A 19,391-nucleotide genomic window follows, 5' to 3' on the forward strand; every position below is an offset into this window, starting at 1 on the left:
CAGTGCCAAAACCAGATATTGTCAAATATGAGCCTCTTTAGAACTTGATGGAAAGGATTGTTTTCAACAAGTTATGGAAGCATACAGATGGTCTTTACATAGTAAGGGCTATTAGCAATTATGAAGGGATAAGGAGACAGGAAATGAATACACTTTCTTCACAAAATGTGCTGTAGGAAGTTCTCATGAAATACCTAGCAAAGCCACAACATATTTTCTTGACATGATTTATTTTAATAAAAATACAGCTGAGTATATCACAGATTACATGAAACTATACACAATGACATTCTTTCTGCATAGTAACCACCAACACTGATGTGTGTATTTAAATTTTAAAATGGATTTTTTTTTAATAATCCTTTAAAGTGCAATTTATTTAAAGGTTTAAGCAAATCACAGAATGAAAGATTTCTAATAACTGAGTAACATCAAAAAAGATGCTGAAGTTGGATAAATCAAATCAGAAGTGATTGCCATAGATGCCAGATTCACTTGTAATGCTGACTCTCCCTCTACCCCAACCTGGACCTAAATGCTGAGGACTAAGACAGTCCTTTGAGCAAGAGCTTTTTCTATGGTTAATGTTTTTCTGTCTGTTTTGGTACATTCTAACTGAAAAGAGCTATAAATCCAGAGTGGCTGCTGTCAGTCACAGTGAGATTCCCACTGAACTTGAGACAGAGGGATTCCCCCTGTCCTGCAAAATTGAGAATAAAGAGAGCTCCTGCTTCTCTGCCTCAGCCTTGGTTAATGTTAGCATCTGAGGTGAACTACCTAAGAAATAACCAGAAAATGCTTCAGAGGAATAAGCTATGAGGACACTTCTGATAGAGCAGGAGGGGTGATAGTAACAGGCTAGTCACTGCTGTGACAGAATATTATTGTCATTGCTTTTGCTTTTTTGTCATTTTCCTTTAGCTGGTGCAAATAATGATTCCATATGCTGCTGCCCCTAAAGGAAGCCCATTACAGAGGAGTAAAATGTTAAGGCAGCAATGCTGGCCTCACTTTATTCTACTTGGAGAACATTTCCCTCTTGCAAGACTGGCTGTACTGGCTCTGCAAGGACTCACCCAAGGAAGGGACTTGAGGAAAGTTGTGCAAGGACTCCCCGAGAAAGAGGAAGTTGGGTGGGAGTGGGACAGTTGAGTGGGAGCTTGCCCTCCCAGTGTAAACAGGAAACATCAGCCAATCTTAGGAGCACTATGATCACAGGTTTTGGCTTTCCTTAAAGTTCCCTTTTGGAAATTCTGGATAGAGTTGAGCAAGGCCCCACGGTTCACACCATTCACAGCCTGGGACAGGAATGGGACAGGTATCTCTGTGCCTGAGGTTGTTGAGTGACCTGCTGGTGGAGGCGGAGGTGGTGGAGGAGGTGGAGGTAATGCAGAAGACAGCCCTGTAGAGGAAAAAGAAAGTCAGTGTTCACCTTTCCACCTGCCCTGCATGCTGGTACTACCTGGGCCAGAGCAGAGTGGACTCTGGGGAGAATGAATGTTCTCAGAGGGGCTAAAACACAGTATTCAGGGTGTTTTCAAACTAATTTTAAAAAGAAAAGAAAGAGCTTGAAGCAACAAAGGGGATTTAAAGGTTGTATTTCTTTCAAATGACAGTCATGTGAGAAGAGAATTGAGCATCAGGGATTATGTGAAACCACAGTGACATCTCTCCCTAGAGTGGCTCAGACTCCACTCTCAGAAGGTTGGCTCTACCTACTGAGTACACAGTGTGAGACAGATATCTGCATTCAGAGTTGGGCCAAAGGGATAAATAATCCCTAGCAGCTTCCTCATACAATATTTGAAGGCTGTGATTGGCTAGGCTAGGCCAGCAAGCCCCAGGGATCCTCCTGTCACGACCTCCTCAACCTTGCAGTTTTACAAGCATGTGCTATGCTCCTTGTTATTTATTCAAACTCAGGTCCTCATGCTTGCATAGCAAGCATTATGAGATGATCTCACATCACCACAAAGCTGCATCTTCACTTGAGAAGTGTGTACTGTTGTGAAACATCTAAAGCCTTAAGTGATAGAAAGCCTTAAGGTTAAGGGTTAAGCATATGGACAGTGAGCTATTACTTGGCTTTAAGTAGAGACAGAACTTGATGGCAAAAGCAGGAGTGACATCTGTTGGCCTGTTAGAGAATAAGCCATTCAGGATTCTCAACTAGTAGCTAATGCCAGCTGGTTACTGGCATTTTGAATCTGGTTTGGATCATTTCCTGTTGAGCTGAATTAAAGAAACATAAAATGCTAGTACTTGTCAGCAGACTTTTAGAGAAAGGGCTCTTCCCCTTGAAATGGCATTTTCAAGGGGAAGTCTGACCCAAGAACAGAGTGAGCCCACATTGTGTGTGTATGTGTGTGTGTGTGTGTGTGTGTGTGTGTGTGTGTGTGTGTGCACACGCACGCACACACACGCATGTACATAAGCATCAGGAAACCTGGGTATCTAAAACATCCTTCGGGGCAATTTTTTAAATGTTTATTTATTGTGTATGTGCTCCTACACAAGCATGCTACAGTGCATGTGTGGAACTCAGAGGACAATCAGTTCTCTCTTTCCACCATGTGAATCCTGGAGACTACTCAGGCTGTTAAGGCTTGAGGGCCTACACTTTTACCTGCTAGCCAGCTAGCCAGTCCTTAAATTTATTTTTTCTCCTCAAAATCACTAGGTAAACTGTTCTTTCTAATGTGGAACATCACTGCCATAATAGGCTTTAATGTGTGGCAGTTACGGGTACTGTGGTTCTCTAAGACCCTACTTATCTGTTGTTACCACACTGCTATGAGCTGCAAGAATAACAGGCAAGACACCTTGTCCACTAAATGTGGATGAAGGAGGAATGACTCAAGGTCACCAATAAAATACTCAAGTAAGTACCTCCTTTCCACTAAGTGTGACAAGCAATGGCCAAAGTCTTGCAATTCACAAAAACCACTTACCTTCCTTTATACCCTTACCCCAACCTAAGACAGCTGAAATTTAAGAAAAAAAAAAAAATCACACAAGTGCACATTTTCATGCTCTGCAATCATGGAATTCTCAAATAACGATACCATAGCAATACAAATAAAGATTAAATGCAGACAAATGAACAAAATGTAATTTACATTGATTCTGCTCAACAATGAATGAAATTCAATTAGGTTGTATATAGGATGGATTGTGGAAGACATTCCTGGCTTTCCATCAAGGGTTATAGGCCTTGAAGTGACTACTGAGGTGAGAAGCCCAGGTGGGATGAGGGTAGAAGTATTCCATGTATGGCACTTGAGTAATGACAGTGAAATGCTGGAATAGGGAGGGCTCTCTTGAAGCTCTGGGAACTGTGTCTCTTGCCTGACAGCATGCAGTACCAAGGCTGCCAGAGGAGGAAGCTCTCTGCCCATGTGGGAATGAATGGCTATCAATAACTCAGACACTAGGCACTATCTTAGTGGCCAGAGAAGGGCAGCAGAAGATTTAGACTGGACCAGGAGCTGTAGGTTTCCCCCTCCCAGCTTTGTGCTCAGACCCCTGGCTGAAGAATCACCGCAGGGTTAAAGCTCAGAAGACAAGTTTGGGCTGCAATAGCATGCCTGAAACTGGCCACCCTGAGATGGCTACCCTACAATCTAGGGTTTAGGAAGGCTAGACAGGCCTAGGGGCTTGAATTCATGAGTATGGTTGGTAGCCTAGGCATACAACAGCTTGGCTTCAGAGAACCAACCCTTGATTCTGGACTCACAATCTCACAATGTACTACCTGAGTTTGGGAGTTAGGGATGGTTTCAGTAAATGGATCTTTATTTCCTAAGTGAAGGCTGAAAATATCACGTAACGAAATCCTCAAGAGGTTGGTCGTATTGATATGCCTTCTAAAGTATTATGCCTGTATAGCAAACAGAAGAGGGGCTGTGTGAGAAGTGGTTTTGCTCATTCCGGTAGGGAAAAGTAAACACCCTGATTGCTGTCTACTCGCAGGGAGCTCTACCAACCAATCTCAAAGGGCCTGATGGTCCATGAATTACAGCAGGCATTGGTGTATACCTTAAGGCAAGGAAGGCTAGAACTCAAATCTCTAGGAAATACTGCAAGTTGAGGGGAGGCCCTTAGTACTATAAGGGCAAAACTGGAAGAGGCAGGAACACACTAGGAACTCAGTCTCTGAGGACAAATCCATCCATTCATTGTCTTTGGCCATTTTAACATCCCGTTAGCTTCTTTTAAAGGTTAGCCAGTATAAGACAGGACCATTAGGAACAATGTCAAGAAAGGAAAGGAAGGGGCAAAGAATAAACAAGCTCATGATTTGCCCTGAGACAAATCCCAAAACAACTGCCTGATGCATGTACTCTCTGTACCTACACTCTATAAAGAAGTCCCTTTTATTAAAAGGCCTCTAGTAGCTTTATTCCCCAAGGCCACAGACGAGGAAAGAGCAGACAAACTCCATGTTGGAGGCTGGTGGTCATATGAGGTCACAACTAGGATGGGCATGCTCCTAAAAGTGCATCTACAATGACAGCCAGGCCAGTCCTGAGTTTTCCTAGCTCATGTTCTCTTAGACAAAAATCTCAATACTAGCTGTTCTAACTTTCCCAGAAGCCCTCTACTAGACCCAGTAGGAATGTGGCAATCAGCCAAGCACTAGAAAGAGAATGCATTCTGGGTATGCAAAGAAAAATTATGTGTTTTAGATCTTCGGAGGGTTGCTGTGCCTAGAACATCTGTAACACTCTTGGTAAGGACATTTGAAGTCACCTATTCTTAGTCTAAGTTTAATAGTTTCTCCAGGTTTCTGTAGGTCTGGATGGATAAGCCAACTGGCCACTAGACCATACCAGACACAGAGGAGACAGCAGTCACACAGGGACACAGCAGTCCTCAGCTTTTTGAGCCACCTTTGCCTTGGCCTTAGACAGATGAGGAGACTCATAGCTTACTCAAGAATCCTCAAGTGTATGTTAGAAAGAACTATTTATTTGTCATCAATAAATGTACCAACAACCTGTCTTCATCAGTAACTAGGAACCAACATTTTGCAGCACAATTTTGAAATTAAATTTTCAAAATTAAAATGCACTCAGATACCACTGAGATTCAATTAGCGCTCATATTTCCAAACTAAATTGGAGTGAAAATGTAGATTTTAGAAGGTCATGATGGAAATGAAATGAATATGGATGAAGTGACTTGGGGGGCCTTTTAAAGATGCTGTGTTTCACTGAAATGTTCCAACAAGGGAGTAGTTTCTGTTCTGCTTCCCATGTTCACCAGTGACACAAACACATTGGGTCCAATCTCACACATAGAAACACAGCATCTTCAAAGCTGGAGAAGTCAGCATAGCTTACTTTACCGAAAATTCACGTTCAAAGTGGTGCATACTCTACCGAAGACAGCAGAGAGAGGGGACGGGGAGGGAAGGAGAGAGAGACAGACATAATTATTCAGAGTTTAGTGTCATTTAAGCAAATAGTAACAGTAAAATGTTAGTCTGAATTGCATGTTTAATATTCTCACTGTAAAACTAGGGTGTACTTAACTACAAATGCCATGGTTTACAAACTCAAACACGAACCTTTCAGGATACAGGAAATGAACAAGTCCCTTTTTTTCACACTTTTTAAAGCCAGTTAAATGCTATTTTTATTTATTTACAAATATCATAGGAACTTCAGAAGAGCACAGAGCTTTTCTCTCTCCAAGTGCAGCAGAAGAGATGTCAGTGGTCTGTTCTGCACCTTATCACCAACTAAGGATGAAGGAAAACTCACTGCTTTAGAAAATAGTCTTCCATTATCTAAAACAGAGATTCTCTTTTTAAGTTGAGAAAAACAAAGTAACAGAACAGGTTTAAGGAGGTCTGTGGGTGGGTGACCTCTCAGGTAGAGCTGTGGGGACACCCTCCGCAGCCCACTTTAGTCTAGTGAAACTTCCAAACGACAAAAGCAAGGAAATGGTTTGTTTGGTTTTGTTCTTTCAAACTCACTAGGTTTCAGGTTTAAAGCAAACGATAGCGGGGCGGTGGTGACGCACACACCAGTAATCCCAGAACTCGGGAGGCAGAGGCAGGAGGATCTCTGTGAGTTCGAGGCCAGCCTGGTCTACAGAGCGAGATCCAGGACAGGCTCCAAAGCTACAGAGAAACCCTGTCTCAAAAAAACAACAACAAAAAAAGCAGACAATAATGCTTCTTTGTTGGAGCCCATTTGTGGCTTTGTCCAGAAGTTCTGCATAAAGAGGATGCTTGGACCATGGGCCTGAGAATCAGGTGTTTAGAAGGGTCTACATTTGGCTGTATCTAGCAAGGGGGAGGTTGCTGTGGATATCGCTCTGTGTAAATAAAGTTCTGATTGGCCAGTGGCTAGGCAGGAAGTATAGGCGGGACAAGAGAGAAGAGAATTCTGGGAAGTAGAAGACTGGGGAGAGACACCGCCAGCCGCCGCCATGAAAAGCAACCTGTAAAGACACTGGTAAGCCACAAGCCATGTGGCAAAGTATAGATTAACAAAAATGGGTTAATTTAAGATAGAAGAAGTAGATAACAAGCAGCCTGCCACGGCCATACAGTTTCTAGACAATGTAAGTCTCTGTGTGCTTTCTTGGTTGGGTCTGAGCGACTGTGGGACTGGCGGGTAAGAGAGATTTGTCCTGACTGGACCAGGCAGGAAAACTCTAGTTACAGGAGGTCTTTGTTCCTCCTCTTGGCAGTGTCATAAAAAGCCCTTTGGAATAAAGTTCAAGGCTGGTGGGTCGAGACTCAGGCCCTCCCAAGGCTATCCTGGGTTTCCTGTCTTTCATCGTCTAGGTCTCTCTGGCTAATATGTCTCACTTCTCCCTACTCAAGAGTACCCTGGGTCATAAAAGTGATGGTGCCTGGAACAGGAACACCAGGAAATTGGTAGGGTAGAGGACCCTGCGGGAAGTTAGGGCATGTCCAATTATGTTGTGTAGGCAGGGGCAATCTATTCTCTTCTCTGTAGTGAAAGGGGCTGAAAGTATGCCCAAGTACTGCAGGAAATGTTTGTTTCTATGTTTCTCTCTCTTTCTAATGAAGTAAGTCATTAAGTTTAAAATATTAGAGTAGAATGAGCTTTAGGTCTAGGGATATAGTGAAGGTTTAATAGAGGGATTATACGGTGAAGGTTTAATAAAAAAAGTAGTAAAGCAGGTCTTCCCAACCTGGGACGCATTAGGTAGTGTCCCTGCCAGATTGTGAGTTTGACAGTCTGAGAGGCTTCAGAAGCTCCAAAAGCCAGTAACAACAATGGACTCCAGAGCCAACACAGCTTGCATCTGCAGCCGGGTGTCAGGCGGCTAGCAGCTGAGACCCATGGAGCGTCACGGCTTCTCAAGCTTTCTGCTGGATAAAAAGCCCCGGTGAGGAGTGGAATGGAGACACCAAGAGCCAGCAAAAGCAGAGCCAGCTGTTAGCGGCAATGTTCTGCGTACTTTCTGTCGTGAAAAAGTCATGGTGGGAGAATGTAGCCAGCCAGCCAGAGATGGCAGGCAGCGGCTTCTGACCCCAGCTGCCGGCATAGGCCTGTCTCCTGGAGCCACAGTCCCTGGCAGTTGGAGCCACGGGAAAAGCAGAGAGCCAAGCAGGTGGCTCTGCAGAAGTGCCATGGGAGAGGCCAAGAGCTGAGCAGGCAGCTGGAGTGCTGGAGCCCAGGGAGGTAGAGCTGTACTCCAGGCTGAACAGCCAGAACGGGGCTGCTGAGACAGAGGCAGTCAGAACTCCCAGCAGCAAAGTGTGGCTGGAACCATGGAATTGGGCCTGGGGCTACAGCCATGAAACAGGAAAGCATCAGGAGGTTTCTGGGACCCAAGGAAGCCATAGTAGCGGCTGGATTTCCTCCCAGAGCCTGGGTTGCTGTAGGAAAGCAATGGCTCATAGCAGCTGAAGGAGCCTTAAGCCCGTGTGGCTGTGAGGCATTTGAGAGCTTTCTAGTCTCAGGGCACAGGAGTCCTGGGAACAGCCCAGTTACCCACGGCACAGACAAACTGGGGCTCTGTGGGAACTGCTGAGTTGCAGATTGAGGTCCCAACAAGGTTGTAGTTTCTGTTTGCTGACTGAAAGAAAGTCTCTTTGCATCAACCAGCTCCTGTAGAGCTAATAGCTTTCCATAAAATGAAAATAGTAGCTACCACAAAATGCTGATTGTAATTAAAAGTACCTCTGTTCGTGAGAATGAAAAGTTGCAGAGACGATTGTTTGAACTAAAATTGTTAACAGCAAAAAGTTTTTGGTTGTAAAACGTTTCTTCATATTTGGAAATGGAAGTCTAGTACCAGAATTTAATTGAACTTTTTGGACTTAAAAGATTGTGATAAGCCAACAAGTGGTGGTGCACGCCTTTAGTCCCAGCACTCGGGAGGAAGAGCCAGGCGGATCTCTGTGAGTTTGAGGCCAGCCTAGGCTACCAAGTGAGTTCCAGGAAAGGCGCAAAGCTACAGAGAAACCCTGTCTCAAAAAACAAAAACAAAATTATAAAGAGAATTAATATTCCTCAATCTATTTATCTATTTAAAAAAAAATTCTTGTTACTTGAGTGGATTAATGTCATGAAATTGTTTTTAAATGTAGGTTTGTAGGAATTGTAATTGTGTATGGTAATATTTGTTAACCTACTGATACTGTGCACCACGGTTTGGTGAAGTTAAGGGAGTATTTAATTTTGATGTGGATGCATCAGAAGTTTGTCCTATGTTGTGTTAGTAAGAAATGCAAATGGTTATATTAAGAGATGTGCTTTAGAGTGTAAAGAGTTTTATTAAGAAACTGCTTTTGGATTTTTGCTAAAGTTTTTAAAGTTTTAATGGTTCTATTAAGAGTCTGCTTTGGATGTAAGTTTGAGAGAATTATAATTATGCATAATAATATTTATGTTAGAATTATGTTAATCTGTTACTGTAAATGATGAAGCTAAGGGAGTCTTTATGTTTTAATGCAGTTGCATCAGGAGTTTATTGATTTGTTTGATGCAGTTGCATCCAGTGTTTTTTGATTTAAAAAGGGCTTGATGCAGCTAAGATGGCTATAGTCATCTTAGACCAATTCTAAATAGAACATTCCATTTATATCATCTTCTACTCCTTCACTGAAAAGTCTGACAGCTATGGAGATTGCTGTGAGCTCTTAATGGGAGTTTTTGTTTTTTCTTTTTCTTTTTTTTTAAATATTAAGGAAGAGGGGGCTGGAGAGATGGCTCAGTGGTTAAGAGCACTGGCTGTTCTTCCAGAGGTCCTGAGTTCAATTCCCAGCAACCACATGGTGGCTCACAACCATCTGTAATGAGATCTGGCGCCCTCTTCTGTGTACATAATAAATAAATAAACCTTAAAAAACAAAAAAAGAAAAAAGAAAGAGGGACCTGTTGGAGCTCATCTGGGTTTCCTGGTGGCTTTGTCCAGCAGTTCTGCATAAAGAGGATGATTGGACCACAGGCCTGAGAATCAGGTGTTTAGAAGGATCTACACTTGGCTATACCAAACAAGGGGGAGGTCTTTGTTCCTCCTCTAGGCATTGTCATAAAAAGCCCTTTGGAATAAAGTTCAAAGCTGGTGGGTTGAGACTCAGGCCCTCCCAACGCTATCCTGGGTTTCCTGTCTTTCATCATCTAGGTATCTCCTTCTATCTAATATGTCTCACTTCTCCCTACTCAAGAGTACCCTGGGTCATAAAAATGGCAGCTGGTCTGCCATATTTTTTTCCCCACACAGTGAGCCCTAGAGCTCCTCAGAACAAAGCAAGAAAGAACACAAGACTGAGATGGGCCCTTGAGTCCCTGTGGCCACAAGGCCAACTCTGGAAGAAGCAAAGGAGGCTGGGAACACTCAGCCAGTCCCTCTCCATGTACAGGGGGAGAAATCCAGGGAGAACCTCACACCTTTAGAATGGGGGTGTGTGTGCTGGAATTCCTAGCCACTCCCCCACAACATGACCACACATGCACTGTCCAGTAGCCAGGCAAGATGCTTAGTCATCCCAGGGCCTTAGGTCCTATGTAATCTGTGTGCTGTGTGATCACGTAATTTATGTGCCATGTGGAGCATATCTACCTAAGCCTATATGAGCATGTGCTGGGAGGACATATAAAAGCAGGTCCCACTTATCCCTTCACCCATTTTCCTCCATGATCATTCCCACAAGCCTAAGCACATCCCTTTTGTTCCCTTCCCTTAATAAACTCTTATAGTAGGTTATATTGTACCTTGTGGCTTTTCTAGCATGGTAAACAGTGCCCCTTAATGAATAACTTTGCACTGCTTAATAGATAATGGGAGGGGGAGCTAAGAAAATGAGTAGAACACAGTAGAAGAGAGCAGAACCAAGGCACTCCCATGGTCAACCCTGCATGGTGACCTCCTCAGGGCAAACAAAGCACACTGCTTTGTGTGTGTGGAGCTTTGTTTACTGGATTGGGAGACCACACCCAGGGTGGAACTCCAACTCCAACCGGGGGCTTTTTGAGACATTGTCTTACTACATACATATAGCTCAGACTGGCCTCAAATTCTGAACCCTCCTGCCAGAGTTTCCCAATATTACAAGCATGCACCACCAAGCTTATGTGTAACTTTTGAAAAGAGATAATTGTTAATGGTGGATACAAACATTTTAGTATATACTGGCTTCAGACTTGACTAGATCAGATAAATTCTGCATTTTAAGTAAGTTAATTTCTCTCAGTAAGTTCAAAATTCTCTAGATGTTGTAAGTTCTTACTGATATGAATTCACAACGTGCCCCCACGGTTGGGCATGCCCGGCGGACCTAGACACTTCTGCCTAGTTATTTCCAGTTCAAAATAGCCATTTCTGGGACCCCATGGCTTTGCATGGTCTACACGCATGCGTGGAGTAGCCACATGAGTTCCTGTACGCACGCCTGCCCCACCCTTTATAAGCCGGCGCCATTTTGCACTGGCCTCTCTCACTTTCCTCTTGACCATGTGTGTTTCCCATAGGCCTGTCCACGTCTGTCTCTTTCTCTCCTATCTTAATAAAAACTCTTCTGTGGATTTGTCATGTTTTGGGATGTGTTCCTCTTGGGGTAAGAACGCCAAATAACTAACACCCCTATTAGTTCTTAACTCTCCTCAGCTCTCTCTTCTTTGTGCACTATCATTCTCTAGATCCATATTCCATTTCATCCCCTTAAGCTCTCCAGATTCAAAACTTTCTATAGAGACCTTAATCAGATGATAATAATTTACTGCTTAGAAAGTCTTTCCATTAATATTAACTAAAAGGGTAAAGGTTCCGTGAGTGTGAGTGTGTGTGTGTGTGTGTGTGTGTGTGTTGCAAGTGCCACAACATAGTGTGGCGGTCAGAAAACAACTTGCAGAAGTCAGTTCTCACCTACTACATGGGTTCCAGGGATAGAACTCTAGTTGTTAGGCCTGGCAGTAAGCACCTTTACCAACACTGAGCCATCTCTTTGGTCCAAAGGTGCTCTTAAAAGCCAGTTTACCACTGGGTGGTGGTGGTGCAGGTGGATCTCTGTGAGCTTGAGGCCAGCCTGGCCTACACAGCTAGTCCAGGACAGGCTCCAAAGCTACAGAGAAACCCTGTCTAGAAAAACCAAAAAAAAAAAAAAAAAAGCCAGTTTACCAGAAAGTCATCTAGAGACGACATCTGCAAACCTCTACTACAGAAATCTAGAGATAAGGCTCAGAAGGTGAAGTCTGGGGAAGATTAAAAATGATGATGGTTTGCGAGAGATTTTTATTTGAAAGAGGAAAAAGGAAACCTGCATAAGACAGGGTCTGAGCTGTGGATTGACTCAGTGGCTTTCAGTGCTTTTTCATTTTTCTAGAATGTTTCTCTCTCTGAAAGTTACTTTTAGGCTGTTGGATATGTTGTCTGCCATGCCAAAAGCTTAATTCCTTCACCATTTTGAACTTATTTTCTCTGTTAATTAGGAGTAATTTTGTTTGTTAAAAAACATTAATTGAAGTAAAATAAAATAAGACAATTCCCAAGAATGGAACTCATTTGTTCGAGGTTACAGACAGCAACTGGTAGCTAGGAAGAAGCCTGAGTACTCTGGCTCTGGTGCAGAATTACCACTCCAGCAGAGTAGGGCTTTAACTGCGATGGTCATGGATACTCCCTCAAAAAAGCAGGCACTCACTGAGTTGAGTACATGAATGGAGGCAGAATCAAGTTCAAACCCTGGCTCTTCAGGCTTCCATTACCCGTGTGACCTTGGTCAAGTTCTCAACACTACTAGAGGCTCAGTTTTTCCCTGAAATAGAGATAAACTAGAATCCATTAACATCGGACAGGAAGAAAGTTGAGGATTAAATGAGACAGTGAATACAAATCACTTGGATGTGATTATCAAAAACAATAGTTTCAGGTTTCCCCTTTATTAACTTCCTTAACATACTTCTTTATAAATGTACTTTTTATAAAAAGAGCCAATATACAAAGAGTTTGAGTCCACCCTGGGCTACATGAGATCCCATCTTCACCACCACCACACAAAAAGGCTTTGAGAGTTGGCTCACAGGTTAAGAATGCTTGCTGCTCTTCCAGAGTACATGAGTTCCATCTCTGACATGCCTACGGGGAGGCTCCCAACTGCCTTTCCAGGGAAACAACAACTTCTGCTGACTTTCCCCCAAATTTTCACAATAAATGTGCATCCTCACACACAGACACACACATAAATAAAAGAGGAAATCAAGACAGTAGGCCTGTTGTCTGTGTGGGAGGCCCAAAATAGTTTGACCACACAGCTGCCAAGACAGGCTTAGAGGCCCAGACACAGCTTCTGTGTCAGTCTTACTGGCAGGTAACACTCAGACCCAGGAAAAGCCATAAGCTGACCCCACCCAGGGAGAGCCAACATCTAAGGGGAAGTACCTGTCATCCCAAACATTCCAACCATTAGATAAAAGTAGATGTCCCAGAGTCTAACACACACCTATTTTCTCTTTTACAGATACCCCTAGACAATAGTCCGACAACCAGGGTACTGAACCTTGGAAATCCCCTCACTCCAACCTCTGCTGTGATAAAAACACGACCCTGCCTGGGCTCAGGGCTCCCTGCTCTCACCGCTGCATGGACAGACAGACAGACAGACCAAGCTCCCCAGAGCTTAAAAATAAAAGCTCTTTGCTTTTACATATGGTACTAGGTCTCCCTGGTGGTCTTTTGGGGGTCCCTGAGATATGGGCATAACAGTCTGTTCACCAAATACAGTGAGATCAAATATTTGTATATGTGCAAACTAGGGCATTTTAAAACACTCAGCTCTACATGAATGTAGAGAAGGAATATTCCTAGTGACACATGGCATGAGATGTGTTGGGATAAAGAAATTTGAAAGCTTCCCAAAGAGACCTTTATGAGTCATGGGACAGTAGAAAAGTATTAGAAATTTTTAAAAATAAAAATCAAACAAAAAACCAAAACAAACAAACAAAAAAAACCCAGGGCTTTACTAAAGAGAATGCTACTCCACCAAATACAACTGTCACCAGACTTGAGGAAATAGTATTAGTCCCAATAATTTAGTGTGGATCTCAACAAGTCCAAAAGGAAACACCTGCAGAGAGGGTCCCAGCTGCTAGACAGGGCTCATTTGGTATTATCTCTTCTGTTAGAAATGTTTGCCGCTTCACCTCTGCCAAAGCCTAAGTAGCTAAGAACAAGACCACATCTAGGTCCCATGAAGCTTTAGGGAAGAAGTCCCACTGCTCAACTCAACTTGTCAACGCTGACCTCCTGCGCTCCCTCCTCTTCTGAAGGGCTTGACCTAGCTGCCCCACAAGGCTGAATCATGCTCCTCACCCAGGAGAAGCCCCAAGAGCAGAGCAAGCCTCTACCTTCCATAACACTGCTACCTACAATTAAGTCTCCTTAGTGTTTTGCACAGGACAAGGCTCAAGATGTTGCTTGCTGGTAGGCTAACTTTTGATAAAGAGAGGGGGTTTGAGACACGGTTTCTCTGTGTAGCCCTGGTTGCCTGGTACTCAGTCTGTGGACCAGGCTGACCTTGAACTCAGAGATCCACCTGCCTCTACCTCCCTGAACGTTAGTATTAAAGGTATGTGCTACCCATGCCTGTCAATAAAGATCTTTTCTTTCAAGGGAACCACTGGGAGAAGATATTTCCAGGTTTTATAGAAGTTTTGTCTGCTGGAACTGCTTCCAATGGTTTGGAGCTTCTGAGGCACAGGACACTGATTGGCTAGAACCTGTCTGCTTCTCTTTGTAACATAGGCAACATGCAGTTCCTGTCAAACCACGGGCACATTAAGTGTGTCTTGAATACATCTGAGGTAAGCAGACCTATGGTGCATATCTGGCTTAGAACCTGAAATGCTAGGTTGCTAGGCAAATGCTCTGAGATTCATTACAAGAAATAGCCAGTAGCTGGGCGGTGGTGGCGCATGCCTTTAGTCCCAGTACTCGGGAGGCAGAGCCAGGCGGATCTCTGTGAGAAAAAAAAGAAAGAAAGAAAGAAATAGGCAGTAGAGGTTGGAGCATGGTCTTTAGGATGACTAATTCTGTCAATAATTTCATCAACAAAATCAAAAGGGAATAAAGGAAAAAGGAATCACTAACTGGGCTCGGAAGTTTCCCCTGACAGTCACCGTGCATGGGCTTCAAAAGTGTTCTCTCCAGCTCACAACACTGTTCCCTGCCACCCTCAATGTCCTTAGATGAATCTTTTTCCATATTGACTGGGCGCTAGAAAAAAATTCAACTTTTCCTCTCATTCTAAAAGTTACCTCATTTTATGTAAAGCTGTTACTATATGAGATCACTCCCATTTAAAGCAAAGGTAACTTGAAGAGTCAGACTACGAATGAAATAAGGCATCTAAAGACAAGAACTTGGGAAAGCTGCCCAGAACCACAACTCACACACAGAGAGTGCTCTGCACACTAAGCAGGCATTTCCCTGTTAGCCAAGGCTAAGAATTTTAAGAATCCTCTCCATTTCTTTGATATGTAAAAATGATAATGGGGTTGGGGATTTAGCTCAGTGGTAGAGTGCTTCCCTAGCAAGCGAAAGGCCCTGGGTTCGGTCCTCAGCTCCACATGGGAAAAAAAAAAAAAAAGATAGGAAATTAACACCATATCATAATCTGGAAAACAGCTCAAAATAGTCTGAATAATAGATTTCCAGAAATTTCTGGTCAGCCCAAACAGTTAAGACAATTCTGTCTATTTAGAAGTTCTTTGTAAAATCTGCTGAGAAAGTCAGAGACAAAAGAATCATCCCCATGATCTGGCATTTCTCCTCTATAAAACTGGCTCTAGCCATAGAATATTTTACAGTAAGCGACCAGTAAGCACTCTTAGCCAGCAAGGAGAGAGCCAACCAACCTAACTCTTTTACATTCACGTTTTTTTTTTCCCCCAGGAGGCTTAGCCAGGGTAATTTAAAGACATCCAATACCATAATAGCATTAGAGAATATTGGTACTGTCAGCTCATACACCAACCCTGCCAGAGATTCCCCTTTCTAACAGCTGGAGGAACTCTTCCAAGGACAGCCATAAGCTCTGAGTGGAAAAACCAGCTTCTTAGACACCCAGATGTTCTTGAACAATCATTCATTCAAGGAGGAAGGCAAATGTGCTGCCCCTTGTTTTTACTGGACTGCAAAATGGTTATTAGAAAGATTTTAGTTCAGAAAGGAGAGACAAAAGACAGCACTGTGAAACTAGTAGTCACAAATAATCAATAATCCCAAAGACAAACTCTTTGTCAATATTTCCCCCAAACAACAACAAACCCCCAAATCCTCACAGTATCTGATTTAATTCACAAGGTGAAATGAAGGTTACTATAACTACAGAGAACAAATGGTTATCAGGAAATTAGGTTTTTTTTGTTGTTTCTTTGTTTTTTTTTTTTTTTTTTTTTTGAGTTGAGGATCGAACCCAGGGTCTTGCGCTTGCTAGGCAAGCGCCCTACCACTGAGCTAAATCCCCAACCCCTAGGAAATTAGTTAATGGGGATATTTCACTCTGTACCAGGCAGCGCCTTAGCTCTGCAGTTACAAACTCACAATAGGAAGGTCTGGAGGAGAAAGCTGAGGGAGGACAAAGTCTAGGACAACAGTGTGTTTGTTTTGACCCAAGATAAGCTCTGACCCAAGGAGCCTTGCAAGAAACTTTTCAGCCAACAGCAAGCATGAGCCAGAGAGGACCTGGCTCAGAGGAGTCCTGAAACCAGCCTGTCCCCTGAGCACTGAGCCTGAGAGCACAGCCCCTCAACCCCTTCAGATAACACATGGTTTGCATTTGCATATGGACATCTGGAGAAGACAGGTGAGGTCTAACTCCTGAGATGCTTGGGTGAAGAGGAAGAAGGCATACTGCCTTACACATTACTGACCTGCTGTGGAGGGTGGAGTTGGAGATGATGGGGATGTGAGAGGTGAGCTGGCCCCAGATCCTGCTAAGAAAAACAGAGAAATCTTCATGGGTACCAAAGACAGACATTTTAAACTTAGCATGAGCAGAAACTTAGCATTGTTTGAGGATCTGTAATTAGCCCAGCATGAGACAAGGGACAGAAAATTTAGAAAAGTACCCAGTAGTGAAAGGCTTTCCCTCCAGTGTAGGGTGTATTTCCTCCACCAGGTCACTAAGGCTCATGGACCAATGGGGAAATGTGCTATATGCACTGGTTGCAGTATTTCTTTCTGAACCAATCCGATGCTTGGGTAATGACAAATGACAGTGGTGACAGCAGTCTGGTATAAGTCTCCCACAAAGGAAGCAAGTGCACCTTGTAGCATTCACACACATACCCCCCTCTCTCCTTCCCTTCCTCACTCTTTATTCATTCCTTGTAGCCTACTCAACAATTATTTTGTCTTAGTCTCCTAAGTACTGGAAGCCCAGGCATACACTACCACATCAGACTCCTTTTCTGAGACAGGGTCTTTCTATGTAGCTCTGGCTGTCCTGGAACTCACTATGTAGATCTTTAACTTATAGAGATTCACCTGCTTCTGGTTCCCAAGTGCTGGGATTAAAAGTGTGTACCACTACACCCAACTCAGGCTTTACTCACATTCATCCATTTATGTTTGAGGCAGTCTCACTAAGACTAGCCTCAACCTCCAGGACAGTGCAATTACAGGCAGTGTGTGACCGTACCCAGCCCAGTTCTCCTGTGTGCCTCTCAGTATCTCCTCTAGGGTAGGCAAACATCTTCCTATATGAACTGACCAAGGAAAATAAGGCATGACCTATTGAAGATCAACTTTACCAGCAGGTACATTCAGTTAAAGAGGCTCGGTCCTGAATCTGTGGATTTTCTAGACGTTTTCTTTCATGAAATTCAGTAAACACCCTCATTTAGGGTAAAAACCATAAGCAAAATCCCAAATCCCTGTAGCTGGAAAATCCCTCGAAAATATCAGTCAGCCCAACAAAGAAGTAGCACCCACAGCAGAAGCCTCTTGTTTGGAATAGGAAAGTAAAGCCCTGTGGAAGGGACAGCTAGAGCTCCTTCACCTGAAGCCACCTAAAGGGAGGGCTGTTGTTCTCCAGCACTGAAAAGCCACCACTAGCTCCAAGGTTAGGCCTCCAGCTATCACTCCACTAATGACTCAGAGGATGTGTTGGTGCCCCATGGACACAATGGAGATGGGTCCTAGATAAACCACACTTTGCATTCTTCACAGTACTTCCTCAGCTCTGTATAATAGGATTAATCTGCTGAAAAGGGAAGAGGTAAAACTCAATAAGGCTGCTTTCCTACTGTTTGTAGTACTAACCGATCTTAAAAATAAAAGACTGAATTTGTGATTCCAGTTGGGTTGGTAACTAATCTATACATTTCCATCAATAACCAGTACTTGGCTTTCCTAAACTCCTAAAGTGTCTTGGCTATGATTTTTGTTTTTATTTGCTTGGTTTTTCAAAACATGGCTTCCTCCATGTAGTGCTGGCTGTCCTAGAACTCACTCTGTAGACCAGGCTGGCTTCAAACCTGAATATCCGCCTGCTCTGCCTCCCAAGTGCCCAGCTACTCTCATCCTATTTCTAGTGTCTTAGGATTCACATTCCAATATTTAAATTTCCAGCTCTACCCACATCTCTGGCACTCTCCAGATGCCTTCATCTAGCCTTCAAGGTACATCTCAGTTCTCCTGCATACCTCACAGTATTTCCTCTAGTATAAGCAGACATCTCTTATCTGAATTGACCAAGGAAAATGAGGCATAACCTGTGATTGATCCACTGATCCATCCACCCATCCACCCACCCATTCATCCATCCATCCATCCATCCATCCATCCATCCATCCATCCATCTATCCAGTCTCACTATAGTGTCCAGGTTGATTTCCAATTCATGGCCTCAAATAATCTGTCTCAGTCTCCTGAGTAGCTGGGACCACAGGTATGTACAAGGTTATGTCCAGCCCTTTCACTTTTAAAGACTTCTGCTTCATCACCTGTCCCTCCTCACTCTGGGATGATGAATGGGCTTCCTCCACACCTAAAACTGACAGAGGAGCTTTCAATGCTCACTCCTGGCCCTCTAGCTTCTCAATCACTCTCCTCTTTGCATATTCAGCTCCTCCCTTTCTTATGGGTCCTTTATCTTGTTAAAGTATAATCAGCTAAACTTCAATTTCCCCTTCCCACGCCTCATTCTCCAAGGGCTGAAACTGCCTGGGTTACTGAAAACTCCCTTCTCTTTTTCCAACCATAGGAGCCCCAGAGCAGAAGGCAAGATTTAGGCTAATTTCCATGTACACAGAAGGGCCTATTTCTCTTCCACATCAAATGCTTCGTGTCTCTGAATGACTGAGTCTAGCTATCAGTGGAAAGGTAGGAATATGAATGTTGTCACAATTTTCACTAGGGACAGAGTTCTAATCTCTGAACTCATCGCTGCATTGCTCAGTCAAATCTCTACAGCACCCACAGTCTGACTGCATCTCTGCATGCTGGGTTCCAGTCACCGAGACCAGTTAGTTACCTGAGTTGTTGGAGTTGTGCTTCACTGGCTGCTCCTCACTGTTTTCAACAGCAGATCGTTTTGATTTCTTTAACAATAAAAAAAATAGTGTGTGGTAAACAAAGAAAAGGCACACATTTTTTTATTGAATTGTGCAGCCACCACTTCATCCCCCCAGACAAGAAAAGGCACACTTTAGCTGAGAGTTAAAAAAATTCTAGAGAAAAAAGAGAGAAAAATAAAAATAAAATCTAGATATATGTTTCGCCAGCTACAGAGAATGGTCTATTTGACTTCCTAATGCAGTAAAGAAGCCACAAGCCAAAGGGAAAATAAAATCAAGAATGCTGACATAACTACCCAAGTCCACCATTTCCTCCGATTTATGCCAAATAGGCCTAACGAACCAGGAAACTATATGGTCCATTATGCTTCTGTGGTG

At 43.4% G+C, this 19,391-nt stretch overlaps 1 protein-coding gene across 7 annotated transcripts in view; it reads right to left on the reverse strand.

Moving 5' to 3' along the window:
* Positions 1–211: 211 nt before the first annotated feature.
* The window catches only part of Pxk (PX domain containing serine/threonine kinase like), an 84,923-nt gene continuing 65,743 nt past the window's right edge, over positions 212–19,391 (reverse strand). Inside the window, exons 16-20 of one of the 7 annotated variants that reach the window (XM_036198676.1) lie at positions 18,971–19,037; positions 16,365–16,424; positions 5,351–5,380; positions 2,952–2,984; positions 212–1,402 (exon numbers count right to left, since the gene is read on the reverse strand). In XM_036198676.1, coding sequence (XP_036054569.1) covers positions 5,364–5,380; positions 16,365–16,424; positions 18,971–19,037 — 144 coding nt within the window. In that variant the 3' untranslated portion in view covers positions 212–1,402; positions 2,952–2,984; positions 5,351–5,363. Of the gene's footprint in view, positions 1,403–2,951; positions 2,985–5,345; positions 5,381–16,364; positions 16,428–18,970; positions 19,038–19,391 lie in introns of all 7 variants that reach the window. The other 6 variants (XM_036198673.1, XR_004945869.1, XM_036198674.1 and 3 more) reach the window with 6 other exon arrangements.

The sequence above is a fragment of the Onychomys torridus genome, chromosome 9 (assembly GCF_903995425.1).
Source record: "Onychomys torridus chromosome 9, mOncTor1.1, whole genome shotgun sequence".
NCBI classification, from domain to species: Eukaryota; Metazoa; Chordata; class Mammalia; order Rodentia; family Cricetidae; genus Onychomys; species Onychomys torridus.